Here is a 26,505-nt window from a genome sequence, read left to right as displayed (position 1 = left end):
GATCTGTGAAAGTCAGGGCATACAGTTCTATTGATATCAAAGTCACTGTTTCTGATTTTTAGTGTCCAGTGTAAGATGGCATAAGAAAATCATTCTTTTCTATGTGTATGTTTAAGTTGTAGAGAGCATTCCTTCTTAGAGCAAAGCCGTCAGCAAGTTCTGTCTTCACTGATTTGAAAGTAATTGGCATTGTTCATTAGTATCCTGCATTTAAGGGTGTCACTGCAGTGTCTGGACCTGTCTGTGATGCTCGGATCAATCCAGTGACAGTGTAAATGCAGCAGAATAGGTGGCACTGCCTGGGTAAGCTGTATGGCTGCTGGTGCTTGCTGCCAGTACATAAAGAAGCTACAACAAGGTGGTGTTTTTTGGTGGTTCACTGCAGTAGCTGGATGATAGTTTGCTGCATGTGTGTGGGCATGTGCAGTCACGTTTCTAGCAACGTTACATAAAGTTGTTTCGCTAAGTCAAACTGTAACTGAAAGTAGTTTCTACAAATAATCTTGTTCTGGAATCAAACACCTATGCATCAAGTGACAAGCTTCCTGAGAGTGGTCATAACCCTTTCTACCCATAACAGCCTGGGTAGCTCTTTCTCCCTGGGAATTAAGCATGATGCTGACACAACAGATAAATCTACTGCTTTGAGCTTCAGCACTTACATGATAGCTGCTGGGGGAGGTTCTCAGATTAAAAAAATAGGTACCTGTACCTATGTGAAGCAGGCTGTAATCCATAATTACTGTTAGGCCTCACCCAAACATTTTTCTGCTTCCTTTCCTGAACCATTCTGAAATGAGATGACTCACGCTGGGTTTTCAGAGCACTTCTTTTGACAACATGGAGCTGCTGAAAAGTCTGCCTTGTTCATTGTGGCATATACTGAAGGATTAGGATAGTCTGCATGATGAAGCAAGCCTGAGTCGCACTTTCAGATCCTGCTAGGTTTTAGCTGGACAGAATTGGCTTGTATTCAGTCTCATATAGTCTCTGCAGTCTGCTCAGATGTTGTCATATATAAGGTGGGTGACTTTTTTAATGCTAAGGTTGTAATTACTTCTGTGGTTCCCTTGCAGGCTTCTAAGGTAGCTTTAAACTTCTTTATGGTGATTCATTGTTCTTCAAACTGGCATGAGCTTGCTACTCTTCTTTAAGGAGGAATGTCTTTTTAGCTAATTCCAGTTCTTTGAGTTGTGTGATTCTGAGCATGTTTTTGCTCATGTTTGCTCATGTTTTCCTCCTTTTCACTAATCAGCCTTATGCTTATCCTACTGAATGGATAGATGCACTCTGCCACAAATAATGAGAGGGCTTTTGAGGCTCAGGTGCGTTCATTCTGTTTCAGAAGGGTCTTCTGCTTATGGGGTAGACTTCTACTAGGAGTGACATCTATTTACAAAATGCAAGTTGTATAACCACCATCATAAGGGAAATACTGATATGTCTTTCTGCATGTTAAATGCCAGCTGACCTGGAGCTGATTTTTTTTTTAATGTGCATATGCACATTAAAGTGGCTGAACTGATGTTAGAGGAATGCCAGATGTTCTGAATGTGCAGCTCACTTTGAGCAACAAAAATTAGTGGGTTAATACAAGTCTTTTAAGACTTAAGAAGACTTTTCATTGTGTTTTCAAGCATGTTTTAAAGCTATCTTTTTTACAGAGTACTTAAGTGTTACAGGATTTGCCATGAAAGAGAAATTCTGCTTTCTGTTCCCTAAGAAATAGATTATCAGCCACTGACTGAAGAAAAAATTTAGAATTTCCTCTTCAGTTTTCATGGACAACCTTTATGAGGAATTATATAAGTTTTATGGAAATGTATTTGATCTTTTGATCAAGTTGTCATGCACAAGCACAGACTATTAAGGTCACTATAAAAAAATGCTTGTCTAGTTTAGTTCATGCTGCTTCACTGTTCCAGCACTTTTTTGAAGTGTCTGTTGCACTGCATTGTTAAACACTTCCCAAGGTTCAGGGAGGATCAGAAAGAAGAATTTCTCTGTGAATGGAGGCAATTGATGTTTGAGTGCCACGTAATGAGTCTGTTCCTTGATTTGCTGTATTTAATAATGAGCATGGTCCGAGACATCTCAGGTGCTCTATGCCAGCGGTTGGTTCTCGACCCATGGATTTGCAGACAGAAAAGCTTCCATAACTGCACTGGATAGGTTTGTTCTGAGGAGAATTGAGAACTACTTTGCTGTAGAAATGCATTACTTAGGGGCTGCAATATGAAGAATGTAGTGCAGACCAGATAAGCAAGTAACAAACTTCAGTTTGTCTATAAGGAAATTGTGAAAAGAATTTGGTATTGGTGTCTGTTGTTAGCTGGTAGTTTCACAGGACAGGTCAGGGAGTTGAGCATGAGCTGCAAGAGCCAGGGAGGAACAGTTTTTGCTTGCTAGTGTTTCTACTTTCAAGTCTAAGTAGCCACTTACTCCTAGGTGAGTGCATATGAAAGCAACATGGCAGATTTTGAGTTTGTCATCAGTTACTATAAAATGAAAGGAAATTCCTATTTACTGCTTTAAAGTTGGTGGTTTAGTGTTACATACACCCAGGTGATAAAATTGGCTTCAAATGTATTGTTTGAAATGAGAGAAATCAATTGTTTTTCCAATGTATTCTCACAAATTAACATTTAATTGGAATACACTGTAAGCCTTTCATATTGTTTGGGAAATAATGTCCAAAACTTTGATTCTGCTACATGTCTATAAGAAAATACAAGTTTCTTCTATAAGGAAGTACAGGTTTTTTTGTAAATAAAATCTATGTAGCTATTTCCTTCCAATACCTTTCCTTACCCCAGTGTGTAGTATATCTAAGTTGTTGCTTGGTTATGGTAGTTTCATTCTTGAACTACTCTCTAACCCTAAGATTTTGGGTATTGTAAGCTGATAGCTGTTATGCTTATACTCAGGATCTGTTGTGTTCTTACAACTTTGGCATGATTTTTGAGTACAAAAATGGGATGTGGTGCCAAACCCAGAAATGTTTCTTCCCCATTTCCTGGGCCATGTGTTTTTTACAGTTTTCTTCTGCTTTCTTGGTTACCAAGTTGTGGGCAGCATTCTGATGCTGACCCCTGTGCTCGTGCCCCATCCCTTACATGGCCCACTGCAACAAAAGGACCATGCCAGATCTGACCCCAGCAGATGCTCTCCTCTACCTCCCTTGGAGCACTTGGCTCCTTCATTTCTGCTCTGTCACCAGGATTTCCTCCCTGCTGCACCCCAGTAAATCCTCCTCACATTTTGGAATTGGCAAGTAGGAATATTTCTGTTTAACAGAGGAGGTTGAAATGTAGACAAGCTCTGAGAGGAAGGGGACGTCCTTTTACTTTTCTTGCACAGAAATGACAAGGTTCACTTGCCAGAGCTTAACTTGAAGAGTAAGTGAATCCGGCAGTTTTTCTGACCTTTTGTGATCTATTTTAAAGTAGATGAATGTGTTTGCAGCCTTCTATCATCTGAGCCAGGTTCAGCTTGACATACTTGAAATCCCCGTATATTTCTTGAACTTGACAAAATGGCTTCAAATATTTTAACTTGTCTTGATGCACTGAAGTCACCTTTCACATAAAGTTGTAGTGTGAGGATCTTTGATTCAAAATGAACTCTTGGATTTTATTTCTTCAGAAAGTTTCCCTTGGATGAAGTCAAGGAAGTTCTCTTGGTTTTTCCCTTATGTGAGCCACTTACTAAAGGAGCAGTTGGCAGGTGCTGTAGAGAGCAGACAGAGGATTCAAACTGAATTAATTTTTATTAATTTGTTAATAAGTTAAATAGATGAATCCTGATGTAAAAGATAGAGCAGTTGGAAAGGAAGCTTATTTTTAGTTTTTTTCTTCTTAAAGAAGAATTCTGCTTCTGTGGTTTTGGCTGCATTTTTTTCCCCTTTAGTCCCTCTTTTTTATCATCTTCTCTTGAATTTTCTCAGTGACATTTTGCCTGGATTCATTTAAAGAACACAAGCAGAATACTTAGAGAGGAACACTTGACAGATGTCCTGCAAGCTACATGATGCAGTCCTAGAACTACTTCACCTCTTAGGAGTTTTTGAGGCAGCAATCTGGTAGGACAAGCCACAAGTAAAATGTTCTGCAGATGGCTAGTGATATCCTTGCAGAAGGACTTTGTTTCCATGTCATCTGTCAGCATATGGGGTAACAGAGCACATGTCACAGGTGGTTTTAAGGATGAAAACCAGGAAGTTTATTGGTCACTGTTGTGGGTTCCACAAAGCAGTAGGTGAGCTGGCAAGCTCCAGGAGATGGTTTTCACACCTGCTAGGGCTGAGTCAGCCTCTTCCAGAAAGAGAGTGTTTGCTGTGAACCTCATTGCCAGTGTGTTTCTATGAAATATTTATTAATAGTTTGTAAACCCAGAAAGTCTAGGGGAAAGATATGTATGAAGGTTATTTAAATGTGAATTAAGTACTTTGGGTTTCCTTGTCTGAATGTAAACACAGCTGAAGTAGCCTCTTCCTCTCCTTGCATACTCTGTGTATTGTGCCTGTAGGATCAGGACTAACTTTGGAACCTAATGGTTTCCTGAGTCTTAAACTTTTACTTGTTAGGTAGTTGGATCAATGGGCAGGTGACTCCCTTGGTACTTTTGAAACCCACACTTGAACAACCAGGAATTGTCTTCCCTTCAAACATTCAGGGTCTCTGCTGCCTCTGCGTGGCAGTAGTTGTGTCAGGGCTACATTGCATTCTCTGTAATACTCAAACTTAATGCCTATCTCTGCTAAGCCTTTAGGGATGCCAGAACAAGAGCCCTTGTGCTGGTCTCTGGGCCATTAAACACCTTTTGTTAGCATGTAAGCTGCAATCTATTGCTTATCACGTTCGGTGTAAAATAAGCTGAACATCACATGAAAAGATAACTATTGGATTGTTTTCACATTGGACTGGGTGAAAGTCTGATTTGCAAATCTGGTTTAAGCCAGTTGGTGGAAGCTCTATATTCAAGAGACTTAAAGTTAGCCCTTTTAAGTGTCTCTGCAGGGAGCAGTCTCCCTCTGGCACAAGAAAGGACTGTATGGTGCAAACAGTGCTGTTTTTCTTCTGCAATTTCCTTCTATGAATGTATATTTTAGTCTTATGTCACTTTTTTAGCAGGTTAAGTTCCATTACATCAAGTCCTTTTTATCTGTCAAAGCTGTAAAAATCCCTGATAGACTTCTCTGCTGAGAAAATGGTGATAATCGCTTCTATATTTTTTCAGGAATATGTTGTGGTGAGGAAAAAAATGCTAGTTAGTAGCTCTTCATAGAGAAAGGAAACTCAGTTGACTTGTTCTGCACAACAAATTCTTAAAAAAACATCCTGGAATATGAGAAATAAATAATTTTCAAAATCGTGTAGCTAGTGGATAAAAGTATGCCTGCTGTAACTCCTCAGGCATGTGCCACACTTCCAGTGCTGAGCTGGGTACTCTAGCTCTTTGAGCAGTAGATGTGGACTAAATAACAATGTATTTTCCCTTAAAAGCAATACTTTGGAGAGCCCTGAAAAGTTGTGCTTTTAAGTGCCTGACATTGGGATACAGCAAACATTTTACTATGGATGCTGAATTGGAGGTATAAAAGATAATGCTGAATTAGCCTAGGAACTTGTTTCCCTTTTAAAATCTGCTTTAATTCAAGTAGAATGACTGACTTAAATGTCTTGAAATTGACTTGAGAGAAAAGGTACTTTTTTTTTTTTTTCAATCCATGGCATGACACCTTTCAGTCTCTATAAGTGATGCTAAATTCTTCTTATAATATATTTTTTCTGGTCTTTCTGAAATTCCTTCTGTTGAGCCTAAATCTGAAAAAAAGGTGTTAGGTTTTTTGTAATAATTACTTTTCTAATAAGTCTGTGGCTGAAGAATTTAGACTTCATTTTGTAAAAAGTGATGCAAAATTCGTGTTTACACATACACATATTAGGTGTACACACTGTTACAGACAATAATAATGACATTAAGGGAAAGGAAATGTTACAGGAAGTATGGGAAATAGTCCATATGCCCTTCCTAAAATAATTAAGTAAATTAAAAATAGCTCTTCTCATGCTTAGTAAAAATAAATACATCCACGAATATAAAAAAAAATTAATCTTGGTGGAGGGTTGAAAATAGTGTTGGGGAAAGAGGAGAGACAGAAGGGGAGTTTGAGATGCTGCCTGCTACACAATAGCAACCTTCTCACACTTTACCTTGCGCTTCCCCCTGAAACAGCTTGGGCTTGTGCCCTGCCCAGCTCCTTGTGCAGCTTCAGGCAGAGCGGATATTTTGGGGTTGCGGTGAGCAGCGCTATTCCGGGAATCACGACTCCCCACAGCACGAGGGCGGCCGCACGTGCAGTGCCCGGGAGCCTCCCGTGCCTGGCGCACTGGGCTGAGGGGGAGTGCGTGGGGAGCAAGCACTGCCATCACTTACTTGAGTGTACAGCCCCCCTGGCTGTCAGCCTCTGCAGCTGTTTGTCACAGCCTGCTTGATTTTGTGTTTTCAGTTGGTAACAAGCTTGGTAATTAGAACAAGCTTGATTTAGAAAAGCTTACAATGCTGAGCGTAATATTTGGGTGAATGGCCTTATTGATTGATCCTGCGTTGCTCAGAATGTGTTTCTGACTTGGTTAGTGTGTCTTAGAAACTGTAATGTATTTTGATGTAATGGAAGTCGGAGGAGAACGAATGGAGGCAACTATTAATGAAGTGTCTTTTCTGTCTGTTTTGTAGTATTGTATATACACGTTAAAAATTTACACACCCCAATGGCTCAATGGTTTTTGGACTTTGACTTGGAGAGCCAAAGTCATCTGTGAAAGCTGAGGAGTGAGGAACTGACTTTTACGTGTCTGTGTATATTGAAACTTAAAGTTGACAGAACATTTTAATTAATGTCTGTCATTTTTTTACCTGCTCCACAGTTCTGTGTGATTGGATTTTTAAAAATACTCCCTCTTTTAAAGGAAGCTGTTTCTATGAGATTACACGTGCAACTATTGCAGTACGTAAGGAATTCCCTGGATGTCCTGCATGTTTTCTTGAATGAAAAGAATTGGAACCTGTTCTTTGGTGCTTGACCAGGTATTCATATGCACATGCTTTAAAAAACTTACGGAAACATAGCAAATACTGTTAAATTGTAGGCAGGTATCTTAAGCTATGCAGGAACAGCATAGCCTTCCTTTGCAACAGGTACAAGAGCTTCCTTTTAGCAATTTCTTAGGTTATAGGTATTCAGCTTCAGAGTTTCACACCCTTCAAAGTGTTCAGAAAAAACTAGCTCTTGTTATACCCAGCTGATTTTAATATGCTTCTACATGGTGAATATATCACTGTATAATAACAGTCTGCTATCACCAGTTTGGAAGTACTTGGTACTTCTGGAGAAGAGTTTCCATCCATCCATGACACTGTGAGTTACTTCTGTGAACTCTGGAAGTCCTAGATTGGTTACATTACCAAAATTAATGGCTTTTCCTTAAAACCAATCAAATACTTTGTAGAGCTCTCAGGAGCCTCTCTATAGTCTTAAATTCTTCATCTCTGTCCTGCATAGGTAGTGTACTAAAAACCAGGAGGTTTTAATGTTTTGCTTTCATCTCTCAGCTTCTTAACCTATATTGAAAGGTTACAAACTTTGTGTCTGGAGACTGGGTGCTGGATGAGTTTTGCCACTGCAGTGATACTGGAAAGATGGCGTCCTTATTTGTGGATGTAGTTGATTCTCCTTACGTAAACAAATTTGTCCTCTCCTATATGATGAAAAATGGAGAGCTATTTTTCTGCTGCTTAGAATCCCTGACCATCCTGAAGCTGAAGACCAAGTGAGACTTTTAATGTTTCTGCAAGCACTTGCATTATACTATATCACTGTGATGGCAATATTTATATGTGGCTTTGAATGTTAAGTGATGAGATGCTTCATTTCTAGCAAGAATTCTTATTTTTAATGTTCTTTCCCTGATCTTGAAAGAACCATCCCCATTACTTGCTTACTGTATGCACCTTGTATCCCAAGCCTCTCTGTTGCAAAGTTGACTGGATTTGTGTCAATATTCTTGGTGCAAATTCAAGCTGCTATAGCAAACTGCTTTGAAACAGGTGGTTCATGAACTACTGTTATTAGGAATGTAGTTTTCCCCTGTCCCAGCAAGTGTTTGTATGACAGACACCCTGACACTGGTTCTCTTGGGTAAACCAAGCTGCTTCTCCTGACCACCAATCTGGTGTCTGTTTGCTGTTGCATCAAAGTACACAAGCTTGCTCCTCTTGGGAACCTTCTTTCAAGTCCAGTTTATCTGTATCTGAAAACTTCCTTAGCATTTTCTTAGCCTGTCAGCCAAGTTTAGAGGGGCTGCTCATTTGAATTATTTGCAAGCTTAAAAAATTTTTAAAACAAATTAAAAAAAAAATATGCTTTCCTGCTAACCACTTTACAGTTCTTTGGTATCATTTAGGGTGTAGCTCACTGTAGTTTCTAGCTTTCTGCTTAATTTTTTTAAATTACAGTATAATCCTTTTTTTCCTGGTTTTCTAGGTAACATGGTGTTATTTTGCAAGTGAATCTTTTTAGTAGACAAAATGTGTCCTACTTTGCCTGATAGTTAAGATTAGCATTTTCCTTGCATAGCAAGGCTGGATATGTTTCCTGTAAGTCAGACATATCTGGCCTTTGGAACTAATTAAACTTTTACTTCATCTACTGATGTTATAACTGACGATCTTAAGTGAGAAATCAGGCCAGTGTTGTCCTGTTGGCTGTTCCTCAGGATGGTTGTAAGGGTTTTTTTAATGTTTATTTTGAGTAAGTAACACCCTAGCCAAAGTTTCAGACACTATTTGAAGTCCCCTTCTGAGGATACTGAAGGTAGTGTGTCCTTCAAGGGCTTATATGTGAAAGTTTGTACGTCTGATGGTGTGAAGAATGTAGGTAAATAGTGTATTTGTTTCTGGACTGTCTCATCCTGTAATGTGCAGAAATACACAATGGGAGCATGCCTCAGGAAGTCAGTAGTTCTTTTACCACTGCAAAAATAGGCACTTTCTTCAGTTATCTTATATTCCCCTTTCATTGTGTATCTTACATACTGCTTTTGTTTACATGACCACCATATCAGGCTATGCTTTGCCTCTGCCTCTGGAGTCTGTGTGATTGGGTTGCTCTCTGGATCTTGGGAAGAATGTATCCCAGTATCTTCTGCAAAAGTTCACTTCATCTTTTTGTTTTGTACAGTGTTTATACCAGCTTGCTCTATCACTATTTGGACTGTTGGTTCATTCAGCCTTTCCATAGCTGTGAAAATTTGTTCATGGTCAACAGCTTACTTCTCAAATAATGCTGTGATTGCAGAAGATCATGTCTGCTTTTATTGGTTTACCAGGATACTGTTGAGCACAGTTGGTATCTTGCTAAATTACCAGATGTCTTGGCTAAGGTAATACAGACCCTGTAAATTAACTGGACATGTGAATGTTTAGGTTAAAACTTAATTGTGGGGTCAATACTGATCTCACCTGGGTTTTTTAGTAAATGAGATGATTGGGACACTTGTGTGTCAGAATTGAGAATTGTGGTGGAGATCTGCTGAATTCCTTTTCCCATCCTATGGGTAGGTGATGACTGACTGCTGCACAACTGTTGATAACACGATGGTATAATATTTAGTCTCCTGCTAAGGCGCATTTGAAATACCAGTTCCCAAGACAAACCATCAGATTCACTTTTCAAAATATCATCAGGAATGTTGGACGTGCTGGCAGGTAATAGCTCTTTCAGGTCCTTTAGCTATGACTGCAAAAACTGGCTTATACCCTCCTTTCACTCCCTGTGGCTCTCAAGTACCTCCTGGTCCTCAAGCTGAAAGCTCCATTAAGGAGTTTCAGATTTTCTCTTGGGCAGCAGTAGCCCAGACACTCCTAGATACCCTGGATAAGGACATAGCCTATTTGCTTCTTTCTCTATTACTCTACATCTCAGTGTCTTTTTTGCAGATAAAAAAGGAATGTGCTCTACTCTCTCTTCTAGCCCATCTGCTTGAGAACATCTTAATCCTTAAGATCAAGGAAATTCCCGTTTCCATTTTTTCATGCAGAGCAGAGCACACCTGCTCTCCTCTGCACCTTGTGCTCTGACTACTAGACCAAGTTTACACAGAAGTGACTTAATGCTGTTTGCATTGTCATTTGACATAAACTGGTTTTTCAGGTGTATCTTGTAGTCTTTTTCTCTGAAGTAGGGGATCATCCCACCTATTGCAGGTTCTGGGACAGAGCACAGGGTGTGCAATAGTTACAGGATATCTGAAAGCTGTTGTGAAATGGGGAGGGAGGGTTTGGTCAGCTGGTGGTGTCTGCTGGGGCAAGACAGCATTGCATGTTTGCGTGAGCACAAAGACCTTGTCCTCTGGCCATATCAGTGGGCAGCCTTCTACTTTTCCCATGTTTTTATATGTTGTACTCTGCACCCTCTGCCCACCAAGGGTGGTGCAGCTTTTTATAGGTGTATTGCTTAACTAGTTTAAGTGTAATGGCTCTTTGCTAATTTTCTAAAGGCTCAAAGAAGGGTCTTGGATGAATAGTAGTGTGAACACTTTTTCTTTTCTGTTTATAGTACTTAATATGCAATAGTAATATGTATATAATTTATAGTATTATTTCTATTTATAGTATTCAGATTTGTCTTTACCTTGTCCTCTTAGTATTTCTGTAGTGATTTGAGGAAGCTTTGAAGATAGATTGGTAACAATCCTAATGAAGAGTGTTTAGTATAAAAAGGACAGTACCAATTCAGCAAGTTTGTGAGAATGGTGTTTGGGTCCTTTAAACAACTTGCATTTCACAAATGCATCTGAGTGGCAGTGAAGGCAACAGCAGATCCCACAAAACAGTTAAAAATGACACGTGTGTAAAGTGTGTGACTCGGGCTTTGTCCATCTGGTCCATTTGCACATATGAGATGAGCCTCTAATGTTGCCCTTAATTCTGTGTCCTGTAAAAAACCAAATGTGTGTGCTAAACATTAGAACAGCTGTGTTCAAAAATAGACCATTTCTGTGCCCCCCCCCCCCCCCTCCAGTGCTGAACTTGATTTTCTTCTGACGCGATCACAAGACTGCTGCTGCAGTAGGGGCTTAATGCTATTTACGTCGTCATTTGACATAGCAACATCTCTCAGGGGATTTTTAAACAATGCAGCTGTTCAGGGGAGATGAAGAGGTTGAGGATGGGAAAAGGAGCAGAAATAATTTCATCTGCCATTAGGGATATTGAGCGGGGGGAGGGGAGGCAGCCAGCTAACCAGTGAGTTCAGTAGATTCATGATTCTGCATGAATGGATGGCAGGATCATGGGAATCACGGCTTTCCCTTGAATGGGAAGGAGCATCATGGGAATCTGGCTGCTTCTAATCTTTTTTGTGAATGATTCTTTTCCTTTAACATGGCACTGGTTTTTATGAATGGCTCTGGGGGCAAAGTGCTGCAAAATCCTTCTTGAGCTGTATACAGGTCCCTTAAGGAATGCTAGGGTGGGAGTCGGGTGCAGCAGAACAGAGATGCTGTGATGTTAAGCTACTGTCCCTCTCTTTTGAAGTCTGAGAGGACACTGTGCTGCTTTTAATTCAATATAATTTAGCTTGATGAAAGCAGAGTTGCTTTTTATATAAGGTATTTTTACTACTTGCCTTCTCTTTCAAAATGTAGTTGCCTACGTGTATTTTTTCTGTTCTAGTAAGGCTGGAGATGACAGCACATCAGAGAAGGGCTTTGGAATGATCAAATTTGAAGTTCTGCTCTTCTTGTTCACCCACACGTTCCCTTTTCGTTACATGTTCAAAAAACTAAACATTCAAAAAGTTTTATGGGACCAGAAGTAAGAATGGGAAGGGAGGACAATAAAGAATTGTTTTGCTTGGTCTGAAGCAACTTATTTGCCATTCGGCTTTAGCTGAAATAAAGTGTTCTTGTCAAGCTGTATGTGAACACTGTTGTGTACATGTGCTTCCAGATTTGTCCCTTTTTGCTGTTCTATGCAAAGGTGTATAATTTGCTATCTTGCCACCTTTCTTGTCCCTTACAAACAGAATGTGCTGAATCATTTGTGAATTTATGTTCTCACCAAAAGTAGCTTAATGTCATAAACTTCTGTGCAGGTAACATTAAAATTCCAGGATTCCTGTTGCAGAGGTGAAAATCTTCACATGTAATGCTAGCTACTTAAAATGTTTTGTAAAACCTAATAACTGATACAGTCTTAATATCTGAATGGTAAACTATTTCAAATTTCTCAAAACTGTTTTTTTTTCTAGAGGAGAAATACAAAGTGGAAACAAAAGTCATTGTGGCAGACTTTGGAGCGAGGGAAGATATTTACAATGGAATCAAAGCAGGATTGGAAGGCCTGGAGATTGGTGTTTTAGGTTTGTATCTGATCTTTCTAAATCTTTCATTGTGGTGTTTTGTCTTGACATGCCTACTAACTTCTTCCCATATTGAAGTTTATTGAAGCTAATTCACAAAAGCTATTATTTGTCTGACTAAAGCTGTGTTGCTGCATGCTTGAGATGTTTTCTAGCTTGCTGTTGATACACTGTGGTGATGAGACGGTGCTTGCATGTGTGCCTATTTTCTAGGAATTTGTGATGTTTATTGAATATGCTCAGTGTGCTGTCTGTGGCTGTTAGAGGCCTTTGACTGCAGCTTGTGACTGCACACACTGCGACGTGAGCACTTGGGGTTGTTGTCTCTCTCCAGGGGGACCTTGTTGTTGGCCCTTCAGTACTTAGAGGAGGCTGTAAGAAAGATGGGGACACTTTTTAACAGGGCCTATGGAATAGGACAGTTGCAAGGGGGCAATGGCTTTAAGCTAAAAGAGCGTAGGTTTAGATTAGGTATAAAGAAGAAAAGGTATTGAAACATTGGAGCAGGTTGCGCAGAGAGGTGGAGGATGCCCCATCTCTGGGAACATTCAAGGCCAGGTTAAATGGGGCTCTGAGCAATCTGACCTGGCTGAAGATGTCGTGGGGATTGGACTAAAAGACCTTTAAATGTCCCTTTCAACCCAAACTATTCAATGATTCTATGACCTAATGCCATCTTAGATCCTAAGCAAGCTTTACATACTTAGTTTAGGAGATACTCAATATAGGAGTAGAGCCTTGTGGGAGAACTGTGAACTTTTAATTACAGGGTTGTTGAAATTAAATCATTACAATATAACATCAAGTAACTGTCTCCTGCTTCAAAAGTCTTAAGCCTTTTCTGGCCGGGTTGGTAAGCTGTGTTTCTTTTGCTGATAGGAGTGCAATATGCCTGAGTATGGTTTGCTACATCACAGGAGTGTAGGTGGTGTGGGAGTCCTTGAAAAGACAAAGTAATCCCTCCAATTATTTGTCTAATGTGGAACTGAGGTGATTTCATATACATGTTTTATCACAAGCTAAGAAGAGTTTCAACATTACAGCAGTTTACCTGAATCTTTTTTGAACAATGGGGTAAAGGCAATTACTTATTGGTTTTCTGTTTTTTTTTTTTTTTTTTTTCCCTTGGAAAACATATGTCTGTGCATATCCTTATATTTCTATGGTTAGTCAATATAGGGATGAGAACCTGTGATGGTTAAACACATGAAAAAAAGTTTGTGGCTCAGACATCTACCAGTACCTATCATCTGATAAAGCACTCCACACTACAAAACTTGTTTTACTAACCTGAAGTGCAGCAATAGGAGCTGCAACTGTGGGGTATATTAGGTATTACTGTGGGGTATATTGGGGTATTTCAAAACAGATTTGTTTATATACGTGATAATATACTGTATGAACTTTGTTAATAAACAAATCTTGTTGTGCAATGTTTGAAAACAGTGCTCAAGAAAATAGTGTATATGAAAACGCAATTAAAAAAATAATATTAAAGGATAAACCCCAGAATGCTCCCTACTACTTTTAAGTAGTACTTTTTGAGTACATACAACTCATGGCATCCAGTCTTTAATTGCTATAAAAATTCAAAGCCATTGGAGTAACTTCAACTGCCAAGGATGTGTTTTGTGTAAAGAGTGGTTATGACACAGCTGTGAATGCCTTGTTTCTTGTTTCTGAAGGAGTAAGTTCCAAGGAAACTTTGAAGAGTAAAATTAATGTACATTCTAATCTGTCCTGTCAAAATCCACTCAGGGAGTGTAAGGCTTGCAAGCTGCCTGTCACGTAGCAATTGCTGCAGAGTGGTAGATGGTTTAAATGTCTCAAAGCACCAGCAAACCTTTTACTGTGCAAGGCACATATCCACAATGGAAGGGTTTTTATTATTTCTTAGGCTGTGATTAGGTTATGATGATTTACAAAATCATGAAAATCTGACTTTTTATAGCCTTGCACAAACTGGGCACTAAAGCAGTGTATGTGTGTGTCAAGTTTTGTGTAAGCTCCTTACAGGAAAACAAAGCACATTCCTTAAACAGAGCCTGCTTCTTGCTTTTATTTGCGTGAGCACCTTGGCTAAAAACATGGTAAAAATAGCAACTAAATGCTCTAGAGTTGTGTATTCTCCAGCTGAGTTCCTCCACTTTTTTTTTTTCCTTGCAGCCATTGTCAGTGCAGGTTTATGAAAACCTCCCTTCTTAAGTGATCACTAGCAGTTTTAGTAGATCTTGTGCTCAAGATCATCAGATTATGTGATACGTAGGTATTTTCTTTCCCCTCAGATATAGCTGTAATAATAGAAACCATTTGCCCGTGTAGTTTTTCCACACAGATGATGGCTTCCCCAGAAGCATAGTATTTTAATTTTTATGGTAATTAATCTCATGTTTTAGTGCCTTATATTTTAAATTCTGTAATATTTTTTGCAATCCAGAATGTTGCTTTTGTTGAGCTATGTTTTTTCACGTTTGTGTGTGAGGGAAAACATGGATTTAAATGAGAACAGCCATAAGGGTTGAGTTCTCAGGTTCTAGCATATTTTTTTCTTTCAGGCATCATCTGGAGCAGTAGGTATGGGAAGCATTGGTAGCTCAGCACAGTTGCCAGTGATCAATGCTGGTTGTTTTTTAACCTTATACTTGGAGACATAGGAGTCTCCACACGTACTGCTCAAGAACAAGCTTCTAATTATGGAGTTGCACAGAGTCTAACTAAAGTACTTACAGATTGAAATCCTTGTAAACTTCTTATTTGGAAGCTTCTTCTCACCCACGTAGGAAGGCTAAAAGAGTTTGCATAATGTTTTGCTGTGTGTTCAAAACAGCGTCTGTCAGTGACTTCGAACATGTGCTAGCTACAGCAATATGTTAAACAAGCAGAGGTGGGAAATCTTCCTTTTGCCATTCTTAAATAGCTCTGATTCTTGAAAGGAGTTTGTGCTGGACAGTATCTTTCCCTGCTGCTATCCATTTTTTTCTAGTTAAAATATGGTGCTATAACCCAAAAGATGAATTTTTTAATGATCTGTCACAAACTCACAGCAGAGATGATTGCAGAAAGCAGAAAGGTGCATATTTGGGACCCAGCTTGCAGTAAGGGGTGTGAATTCCATGTGACTGTCTCTGTGGCATGAATCATTCTAGGCATTCTAAATTTGGAGAGAATTACCACGGTTAGTGCCATAACCCTGCCACAATTCATAGCCAAAATCCTTTCCAGGGAGATGGAATGAAAAACAGTTTATTTTTGGATGAAAAGAAGAAAAAAAACCCTGGTTCACTCTAGCAGTAGCAACACTGGATCTTCTTCCTTTTAAAAACTTCTCACTCTTTCTAAATATAGCAAACCTCTGCTGGGAATTTGCCCAGTTCCCGTTCCCCTCAATTCCTCACCTCAGTTTTTAAAGGTTATCTAAAAGTTAAGAATTTGAAACACAGAGCATGACTAATGAACTTCCATAAATACACTAAGATCTGGACTAAAAGAGCTTGAGGGAATTCCGAATGAAGTTGGCGCACTTTGCCAGAATCTCTTCCTCCTGTTTCTTCCACATCCTGCTGCATCCCTGTTGATATTTAAATTACCTTTCAGGCTTGGTCTTAAAACGATAGCTTTTGGCACAGATGGAGGGGGCTATTTTATTTTATTTTTTGAAAAAGGCATCAATGCCTTTTTGACGAGGTTTCTTGTCCCCGTGCAGACTCCTGCCTGGAGGTGCCCAGTGCTGCTGAGCATACATAGCACTTGGGGATTCTCTGGGGTGTAAGACACTATATAAATGTAAAATGTTGCCACAGCAACCACATGTCACGCGATTCACTTGCGTAAGATGAACAACAGATACTTAGGAAGCGGAGATCCCTTTTGGTTGCTGCTTTTTGTCTCCATATCAATGCGCTCTGTGGAGTTGGAGGCTGCAGAGCGGCAGCGCTGTTTTCGAACAGAATTAGAAGTTTTCTCCTGTTGGGGTTGGGATTTAGAGAATGGGTATTGCTTTCAGGTCCGAGAATAAAACCGTGCCAGTGAAAAGTATTGAAAAATCAATAAATCTGGGAGGTTTCAGTGATTCGATGGAGGTGCGGGGGTGACGGGGAGGGGGTTTCCCGCGGGGAATCTCCGGGCGGGTCCCGGTTGTTGTTGTTGGTTCCCCCGCGGGGCGCGGCGGCGCTCGGGGCGGGGTGCGGGACGCGCCCGCCCGCCCGGCCGGGCTCTGCTGCCACCTGCCGGCCGCGCCGCGCACTGCGCCTGCCGCTCCCTCCGCGGGGAGTGCGCCTTTGCTCCTGCTTCACTTATGTGTTTATTTATTTATCGGGGGAACGGTGTGAAACGGCTTCACCTGCTGTCCCGCCAGGCAGCTGCTCTCTGGCTCGACACCCCCGGTGGTGGCAGAGGCAGCGTCGTGCCCCCCAAGCCCCGCGCTGTGGGGCGTGGGTGCGAGGTGCTAAATACGGCAGCTTGTAAACAATGGGAGGATTAACGCTTCCACATTAAAATGGCCCGTCCATGTGCTCCCCCATTCCTCTGCGGGTCCGCGGGGATATTTATAGTTGAGGAAACTTGGCCAAAGCAGTTAGAATGTCTTAAATATAACATTTTACATTTCATTGTTTGAAATTTGTCACTAATCAGGGGGCACCCAAGTGATCTGATTCATCCTTTTCTTTCAGTCAACAATGTGGGAATGTCCTATGCTTATCCTGAATATTTTATTGATATTCCAGAGCTGGAGAAGGTAAGTGCTTTTGTGGTACCTTCTAGTGTTTTACTGTGGTTAGCAAACATTAGAAGTATTTAGGTTTGGTTAGGGAACCCACATAATGAGGTTTTCTGAGTAAAGTGTTCAAAAGCTTGGAGATTTCCTTAAGCACATAACACAGTGCTGCTGATGGCAGTGTCACTTCTTGGTGCTGTTCATTACTTACTTTTCCCTGCTTCTTCTGCTCCTGCCCCTGCTCTCATCTGGCTGTTGCTTATGAGCTGCTTTAGCTTTTGCTGGGGGGGTTCTTATGTGACTGAAGGCAAGGAAGCAATTTCATGGATGAAAGTTGCATAGTTCACAACACTTATAAAGCTTAAATATGACCATTTTAGGCAGTTCATAATGTAGGGACAGTCTTGGTTGTACCGGATACATTGAAAACTCTGATTATGAACAATTTCACTGGTGCATGATTTTCTTTTTAAAACCCCTGTAGCTCACTGAGTCTATCATGGTTTTGTGTTTTCTGCTTAACTGTTGTTAAATACATCTGGTGTTTGTTTCACCTTCAAATAAACTTCATAATGTTTAGCAGAAAAGAAAAAAATCCCAATTTTTAACCTGCTGAATAAACTTAAAGTCACTAAAATGGTGAAGAGTAAGATACAGTAGTTAATTTTAAAACATGTGTGAAATGTAACAATTTGTTCATGTTTGTAAGTATTGCAGATAATGTTAGAAAATAGTTTCACTGTGATACACCTGTATTGTTCTGTATTAATGAAAGTCCCTAATCAAAGATGAGACCTGACCAAGAGCAATTTAGAGACTTTGCTTTGAAAGCCTGTCACTCTTCCTGATACTTAAGCAAGTATCTCCTACCTAGGCAAGGAGAAAAGGCATGTAATTTATCCCAGCACTTAAACCCAGAGAATGTATAAATACTGTTCAAATGACTTAAAATGAGTAAACCCCAAAACTTTGTGTTCTTGCAGACGATCGACAACATGATTAACATTAACATCACGTCTGTTTGTAAGGTAAGTTATCAACACTTCTTGATAATTCAAAACCACATAACAAGATTCAGTTGTCTGAGGGGAGTTACTTTGACCTGTTAGACTACAGGTTGACTTTTTGTCTTGGGGAAACCCAGGGGTTCTGATTGTCATATTGGATTGTTCTGATTTTTGTGTGAAATGTAATTTGTTGCAAGATGCTTATTAGCTGTTTGAAAGGAGCAAGGTAAGCACACAAAACAGCACTTAATGCTTCTTCACAATTTTTCTTCTAGTAGTCCTTCTTGTAAATGCTTCATTCTTCTCCCCCATTCTCCGGAATCTGTGTTTCTTGGGGTGGGCAGCCCTTATCTCTGTATGCCTAAGTTTTTTGTACACTGTAGTGAGAAGGCACTTAAATATTTTCTGCAAAATATGTGAGCAAGAAGGAAAACCAAACTCACAGAAGCATGCATTAACTTAACTTAGGGAGTTACCTTCACTTTTTGGTATTTAAACTGAACGTTTTCTTGAGAAGAAATCAGCATGACTTCAGGCTAAAACATATATCTGTTCTCTTGTTGATTAACTTGAGGTCCATTCAGAAATGAGATTTTCATCCTGGTATATCAAAGCTTAGAAAGGACGGAGGGAATAGCTGCTTACGTGTCACAGGGACACTGTTAGTGGATTACCAGCATGTGCTGATGAAACTCCTTGTGACTATTCACTGCCAAACCTTCTTATGCATACCTGTGTATCTCTATTAGCTGAGGGTTAACCTTCTGCCTTAAAGCTAAAATATTAGAAGTTTCAAAGATGGCTCGAAAGATTTGACTTTTTTGCAGCTCTTCTGATTAGGTCAAGTACTAAATTAATCTAATACAGTTCTTTTGGGGAGCCTAAACTCTGGTTTCCATGTGAGGAGGCACAGCACCTCTTAAAATAATGCTTTCATAAGATTCTCACACTTCATTAAAACATAGACAAACAGTGAAAATGCAGCCACTGCATGGGAGTTAGTAATATCAGCTTACTGCTGCAAGGTCCTACTTCTGTGTATGTTTTATTTTACATCTCAGAACTACTTGTTGGAAAATTAGAAATGCCGTAACAGTGAGACTTCAGAAGCCTTTCACCTGGAAAATGACTGTGAGCCTGACAAGTACAGATTTTCTAGTTCACTGAGAAGGACAACCCATGGTGTCTTCTTGTCCCCCTGCAAGATTTAATCAGAGAAGTCAGTTATTAATGAGTTTTCTCTTAAGGAAAGTTTCTCTTAAGGAAGTAATTTAAGTTAACAGAGCTGCATCAGGTGCACATATGAAGAAGTGTCATTCCAAGACCTCCTTTGCTGAGATGTGAGGTCTGTGCTGTGCCAGCAGAGGGAGTGCACTATTCAGTGATAAAAGAATTTGGGGTGTCAGTCTTCCTGGGAGCATTTTGTTAGAGTAAAAAAGTTACAGATGAACTACTTCAATATGTATTTCTGAAGATGGGAGGGTAGAGTAATAGTTTAACTCAGCGTACACCTGAAGTTCCAGAGATGCAGCTGGACTCTGTTGTTTTCCTAAGTAAACTAATGCTTCAGTTGTAGTGTCAGTGTTCATCAACAATTTAACAAAATTGTAATACAACTTCTTGTAAAATTTGCATCCTCTCAGCCTCTTCACGTTCTAAAATGGCTATTTTTGCACATATAGAAAATTACTAAAGATCTGTTTGTTGTGTGTTAGTAGTGTTTTTTGCTTCTGTTTGAAAACTTTTTTCTTGACTGTGAACAACTCCTGCTACTGCATTTAATCAGAGTTTGAGCATAGGATTCCAAGCTTGAAAATGTTTTCTCCTGCACGAGTGTGTTGTGTAATTAAACAGTAGGCATGCCAGATGCTTAGTGTTTTGTGGAGAAGAGCACATTAGAGATGCATGCCATCTGTATGACACTTTTTCAGGAGAACCCATAGAACTGGAGAATCATGGTAAAAAAAAAATTAGGAGAAGTCTGTATATCTTTTCATTTAGACTTTTAGGATGTAATCCTGTGAATATTTAGTTCTGTTTTTTGAGATTGATGCCATCTCTTACGTGTGTGTATATATATACACATGTGTTTTTTAAAAACAGTAATAAGAATATTCTCTCTTCTCGTCTGACTAAAAACATGAAGTTTGTGCACAAAGTTGTTAGGCAAGAAGCTGAAGGACTGCTGAAATGTGAAAGTACAGGACAGCCAGAGCTACTACCCATTCAGGCTCTGCCCACAGTATCTCCAGATCCTTGTCAGAGATGTCATATAACCTGTACTGTTATGTTCTAGAGCATTGGCATCCACTTCTTTGCCATTTGGGCCAACCTTTGTCAGAGCCTAAAAGGTGACGATATCCTCTGTCCTCTCAGTAACCTGCACCATGTGCTATCAGCAGCACCTTTTGGACAGCACAACTCTTCTGGTGTGTGTGTCAAGTAACTCCAGTTCTGGCCCCTTGAACTTGAAGTGGGAAAGTCAGGATAATTAGCACGGATTGATTCTGCAGAAATGTTGAAATCTGTTTTGTTGCCATAAGCATAGGCAGTTTTGAAGTATAATGCTCATCCCTTAACTTTTGATCCATCTTTTTCTTCATTAGTCAGCTCATTGGATTTCCTAGGGGACATGCAACATGTAAGAAGGGTACACTGAGAGAGAAGACATCTTCACCTCATAGGACAAATTTTTAGCCTAGTTGGTCCTGCTGTTTAGTGTTATTCACAGCTACAAAATATCTAATGCTATGAAATTTTGGCAGGTATTTTGAGAACTTGTTTCCTGTCAGACCTTTTAAAACCTGTGTCTTTCCCAAATCGTATTCCATGCTGCCGTGCCTGCCCCCATCAAGTCCTTAGAGCACTGTTGGATTAGATCACCCATGAACCACGCAGTCATGCAATTTTGGGGTTCACTCAGTCTGGCATGAAGTGTTGATTTACCATGATGTGCCTTTAAAGCACCCTGTACATCACTGAAGGGAAGCCACGTAAAACTGCTTAAAACGTGTTGGAAATCTCATGTCTTTTAAAATACTGATTAAAAAAATTGATAAAATACTACTCTGTCCCCCAGCCAAAGTAGATGCTTTTTAAGCAGTCTGGGCAATATCACATTTTTATGATGATGTGCAGTGCAGGAGTTACTCTGGTGTTCGTATAATATACAAAAAAATAGATGTTACGGGTCTTGATGCCATAAATAGAACGAAGATTTTTCATTTGTGATATTTTCTCAAGAGAGCTTGAGACTTAATGTAGTCATATACAAGGATTGAATTGACAAATAAATGAGGAAGAAGATGAGGTAGTATATGTAGTTTCATGGTTCTTGTCATAATCTCACCTCAAGCTTCTGGAGGGATTTAAATAGCAGAACTTTAATGAGTGTTGGTAGCAGTTCAGGTAATGTGGATTTGTATTATAACTTTTGGATATCTGGTTGCATTTTGTGACACAAATATGAGTGGCATTGAGTGAAATATCACGTCAAAATCCCTGAGTTTTTTCATTAATCAGCAAGTGTTGAGAAATCAAAATTAGAGTTGTTCTGCATGGCTCTAATCATGGTTCCTTTGTATTAACTTCATCTTCTTGAGTTGATTAATTTTTGTATTTTACAGTCTTTAGTTTCACTTCAGAAAAAAAGCTTGATTTGGCTATTGGCTTAATGTCCTGAAAGCCAAGGGTGCTAGAACTGCTGTCCAGTGAAAATGTGGGTTTGCAATGAGCACCAAGAATAGCTTCAAATGCTTCAGGGAGCCCTTGTTTCTCCTTTGGAAGCTGCAAGAGTTACTTGGTATGGAAGGAACAGCAAGTTTGTGATTTCTTTTGCAGCATCACAATATGCTAATTGCATTGGGAGTGAGGCATAAACTTACGTTCTCTTGAAAAATGAGAAGGACTAAATAGTTGAGGGAGTGCTGGCTTAGCGGTTGGTTAAGCAAGGAGTTGAATTGGTTTGCAGGCTATTATGTTGTGGGGGGATGCAAATTCTAGGCTTGCAGGCCAGGCTTTGCTTGGAAATTGGCATTAACAGATGAAGCAGGAGAGTAAATTATGTTCATGTACATCCCTTCTGTCTGTGGTAGTCTTCACGTTGATGACTTTACTCCTGTTTCATACTGAGTGTCAATACAAAAGGCTAATAGGCCCTGCAACATCAAGGATTTTTGTTGTCATATTTGAGATGCTTTTAATTTTCTCAAGACTTCAAAGTAAAAAAATACTTCATGTTGAGCTGAGAGATCTGGTGTCAGCTGCCCCTTGTAATGGAGGAATACTAAGAGGTGAATGACATCAGCTTGTGAATCCTAGGCAGGACATGGGAATAACTACTACAAAGTCTGAATTTTGAGTTTAGGAAAGAAAGAAACAACAGAACCCACTATGAATATAAAATTAAAAGGAGGAGCAGAAGTTAGTGTATTTGAGAAAGAGGGGAAGTATTGTTATGCAGACCTGTGTGTAGAAAGGAGAAAAGTCTGGGAAGCATCAATCCTGAAAAGAAGTAGGAAATGACGTCTCTCTCCAATGTGTGTTCGGCTGGGCTAGTGCAGCTAATACCACATCTGTAAAGGTACCTTACAGAATTCAGGTGGTAGTTGCTTGTTCCCCTTAAGAACCCTATATGAATTTTTGTATTTGCTGTGGAAAGGGTCACAGTAAGTGGAACATAATTCTGAGGACAGTGGCAAGACTGACTTGTAAGAAGAGGTCACTCTGTGTGTGAGTATGTATTCCAGTCTAGTCAAGAGATTTTTTTTTTTTTTACATTTATATTCCAAGTGATAATCAAAGAAGGGGTTGATGATTTGGCTAAGTACATAATATAAGTTTAAAACAGAGAGGGAGTTGCCAGCTCTTGGAAAAGGAGTAAGCATCCTGTGAAGGTGGTCATGAATATCATTCAGATGGTCCAGAGGGAGAAATTCAATGCTGTGGTTTCCCACCTTGCTGACTTTGAACCTGAGAGTGTGATACACAGAAAGCTGGATCAAGGGAAGTGTAGCTGTGATAAATATTTTTAAGCAGTAGTCAGAGAAGCACAGAGAATTTTTGTTCAAAGTACAAGTAACTTGGGAAAATTCAGGAAATCCTAGAGTTCTGTGGTTTTCTGTCGATTTGGGATTGACACAAACATGTGTTTTGCCTCTTGAAAAGAGCAAGTTCAGCCTTATTATTTGAGCAGTCTTTGTCCTGTGTAAAGAGCAAGAGGAGAAATACAGTTATTTTGACAGCTTTAAATTTTTAACTTGACTCAAAAGTTTGTGGCTCTAAATAGGGAAAACTTTCTGTTCTAAAACTGTTGCTCAGAGGAAAGTCACTGAAAATGAACGGAGTTTGTTACTTTCATAGTTTCCCTGGCATGGCCACATGTGTTACTGTGTGAGCTGAGCTGATGTCAGGTGTACTTGCTAGTTTTTACAAATAGAAATAATTTTTGTTTGGCTTGGGTGCAAGCTACATTAAGAAGTTACTGTTTCAAGAGAGACACATTAAAAAACTTTGTAGATGATGAGAATAGGCCTCTCAATCAATTAAACCACCAGTGCCTGAGAACAGTTCCTTAGTTTTTCAGTGTACTCTCTGCGGGCGAGGGTGCCAGTTAACTTTGTTAAACAGATACTGCATTTGTGAACTTGTGTGAATCCTCTGCCCAGAAACTCTTGAGTTGTCGCATGGTAGTAGCAATGATGTTTTTGTACATGAGTGGGTGCATCACAGGGAATTCCTGATCTTTAAAAAGTTATATTGCTCTGAGTTGTTAAAATTTCACCCCAGGTTTGTGAATGAGGGAAACTTCTTAGCTGCAAAACACTGTAGCAAACTTGTCCAAATTCTCAAACGTCACCCTTTGTTTCATTTGTATAGCCTAAAGTTAGAGAAAGGGTATTATTTTACTCTTTCAAAATGGAAAGAATGACTTGCAGTTGTAACATCATAGAATGATTTGTCTCTAAATATACAACTGTGGTATTAGATTTCTGGCATTGTATGACAGTTGTGGGGCCCATAAGATCTGAAAGATGACTTTGAATATTTACCTCACCTTTTCCTGCTGTATTTTAGTAGTCTGAGTAACATCACTCAAAAGATATTCAAGATTTTGCATATTATTATTCTTTCCAAGGGCTCTACTTCTGAGCTATTGCTTGGACCAGACTGAGAAAAGACTACAACGCCATGGTAACTAAGAATGGGAGGTTTTCTTCTAAAGAAAAATCGCAGGAAATCCATGGTTATAACTTCCAACTATATTTGTTAGTCCTCTAATAGCAGCTTTTAAGTGTAGTGCCTGCTTTAGAATATAAATGAAGCCACAAGTGTCTGCATTCTTGTGTTTGTAAGTAGGAATCTGAGCTTTGTTAGGGTAAAAGTGTTGTTACTTTTCCTAAAGCTAGAAGGTAGAGGACAGAGTTTTGTGGGGAAGAGTGGACAATGTGACCAGTGCTTGCCAGGAATGTAATAAAGGCAGTTGCAGATAAATGGATGTCAAGAAATGATAGCTGCCTATAAAAGATTATTGAACTGGTTTATAATCAATCTCTACCTTCAGTTAGTCATCTGCCCTGAGCATCCTGGAACTTGAGATCTGGATGGTTAGGTATAAACGAAGTTGACTTAAAAACAAAGCAACCCTCCTCCAAACCAAAGGAACTATACTCTATGGTAGCATTATATGTGTATGTGAAATAATTGGAAAACACATGAAAAAACCAGAGTGCAACAACCACTCTTCATGGTTGTGTGCTAAACATAATTTTTAGCCAGACTCTGTAAAATATCAAAGATTAACAACTTCTGATGTTGAGTAGTCTGTCCTGAACAAATTTGCCAGATGCACATGCTCGCTCTGCTCTAATGGAAATTTTCAGAAAGAAAAAATGCTTTGTTTTGGAAGAGCTGGCAGTTTTCATGTAGCCTAACCACTTGTCTGGAATTACTCGAGTCTTCAGAGTCTTGGGAACCTTCATATTTCTGTGGAAAGTAGTATTCCTTCAGAAAAAAGCTTATGTGAAGGAAGCCTAACCACATTCAGTAATCACCAGCTGAAGGCTCTCTTTTTCGGGTAGCTCCCAACCTCTCCTTTAGGCTTCCTGACACTTCCTTCTACCTGTGTGAAATTGCCTGCAAAGAAACAAACACTACTGTAAAGTTCTCTGACATCCTATGTGCAAATTCCTATAGGTTGACTTGCAAGGCTTCGCCGTTTTTGAAAGAGGTGCCATTATAGAACTGACTATCTCTAAACAAGACTAGCTAGAATTTGGATTTTTTTTTTTAATTTGGGAGATATTTATTCAGTTCTAGATGTTTTGGTTTTGAACTGCCATTTTTCATATCAGCATGTTTGAGACTACAGCTACTGAAGATAAGTGTTAACCAGTTTGACTGTTTTGGATAAAGATCCTGCAATGCAAGCATGAGTGGACACCACTGACACCATTCTTAGTGATACAACTATGTTTCTGCTATTAATTGTTTTATTTGAATTAGTGCTGAAAATATTTTACATGTGTGTACAGTGTACAAAATTGCCAGACCCTGAGTATGGCTGCAGAATACCCTGCCAGCATTTTTCCAATCATGCACTTTGAGTGTGCAGTTGGCTGGGTCAGGTGAGTCTGACTCAGAACACTGCCTTCTGTTATCTTGCTCTTTAAAAATAACACTATTTTTACATCAAGATACTGAATAGTCATAAATGTATCTTTTTCACACATCACAAGGTGTAAAAATACTGATAGAAAATTTTGCTTTATTACACAGAATTTTGAAATTCCCTCAAAATAAGAACTCTAGTAAAATAAAAGGAAGTAATCTTGAGTATGAAATCCAGTTTTGCCATCAGTATTTTTCTGTGGAAGGAAAAAAAATTGATTGCCTGTCCAGCTGAACTTCAGAAACAAACCATTTAACACAGTTGGTAGTGAGAGACTTCTTGATTTCTCTCCAAATTGTGTACCTATTGCTGTATTTAAGCTGTCAATGGCTTCATAGCCTTTTATTTTATGTAAGTCCACCAATTATTGTAGCATATTTTAGTAGCCAGCAGGTTAATGATAAACTGTTAGAGTTGCTTGGTGGGTTGCAATTTGGATTTAGACCATAAATGCATTTGTGTGGATTTATGACAAAGTTTCAAATGTGGGGTCTCCCCTACACTACAGTGGGAAATTGTGTACTGGTTTTTCAGATCATTTATGGGTTGCCTAAGGGAAGGCAATTCCAGTCCATGTCCATGTGCCAATCTGTGGAGATGATATGCAGCATTACACTGCTCTGAGAGGCAAGAAGCAGTATGCTGCTTTTTGCCAAGGGATCTGTGGAAGAGATCATAAAACTTGGATCAG

General features: G+C 39.5%; 1 protein-coding gene across 1 annotated transcript in view; it reads left to right on the top strand.

Moving 5' to 3' along the window:
• The window catches only part of HSD17B12 (hydroxysteroid 17-beta dehydrogenase 12), an 82,956-nt gene that overhangs the window by 37,237 nt on the left and 19,214 nt on the right, over nt 1-26,505 (top strand). The window contains 3 exon segments of the mRNA XM_083863247.1: nt 12,314-12,424; nt 17,095-17,159; nt 18,122-18,166. Coding sequence (XP_083719373.1) covers nt 12,314-12,424; nt 17,095-17,159; nt 18,122-18,166 — 221 coding nt within the window.

Source organism: Zosterops lateralis, assembly GCF_965231275.1.
Source record: "Zosterops lateralis genome assembly, chromosome: 6".
NCBI lineage: Eukaryota > Metazoa > Chordata > Aves > Passeriformes > Zosteropidae > Zosterops > Zosterops lateralis.
Note: the sequence above shows the minus strand (reverse complement) of the source record. Positions and strands in the feature narration are given on the sequence as shown.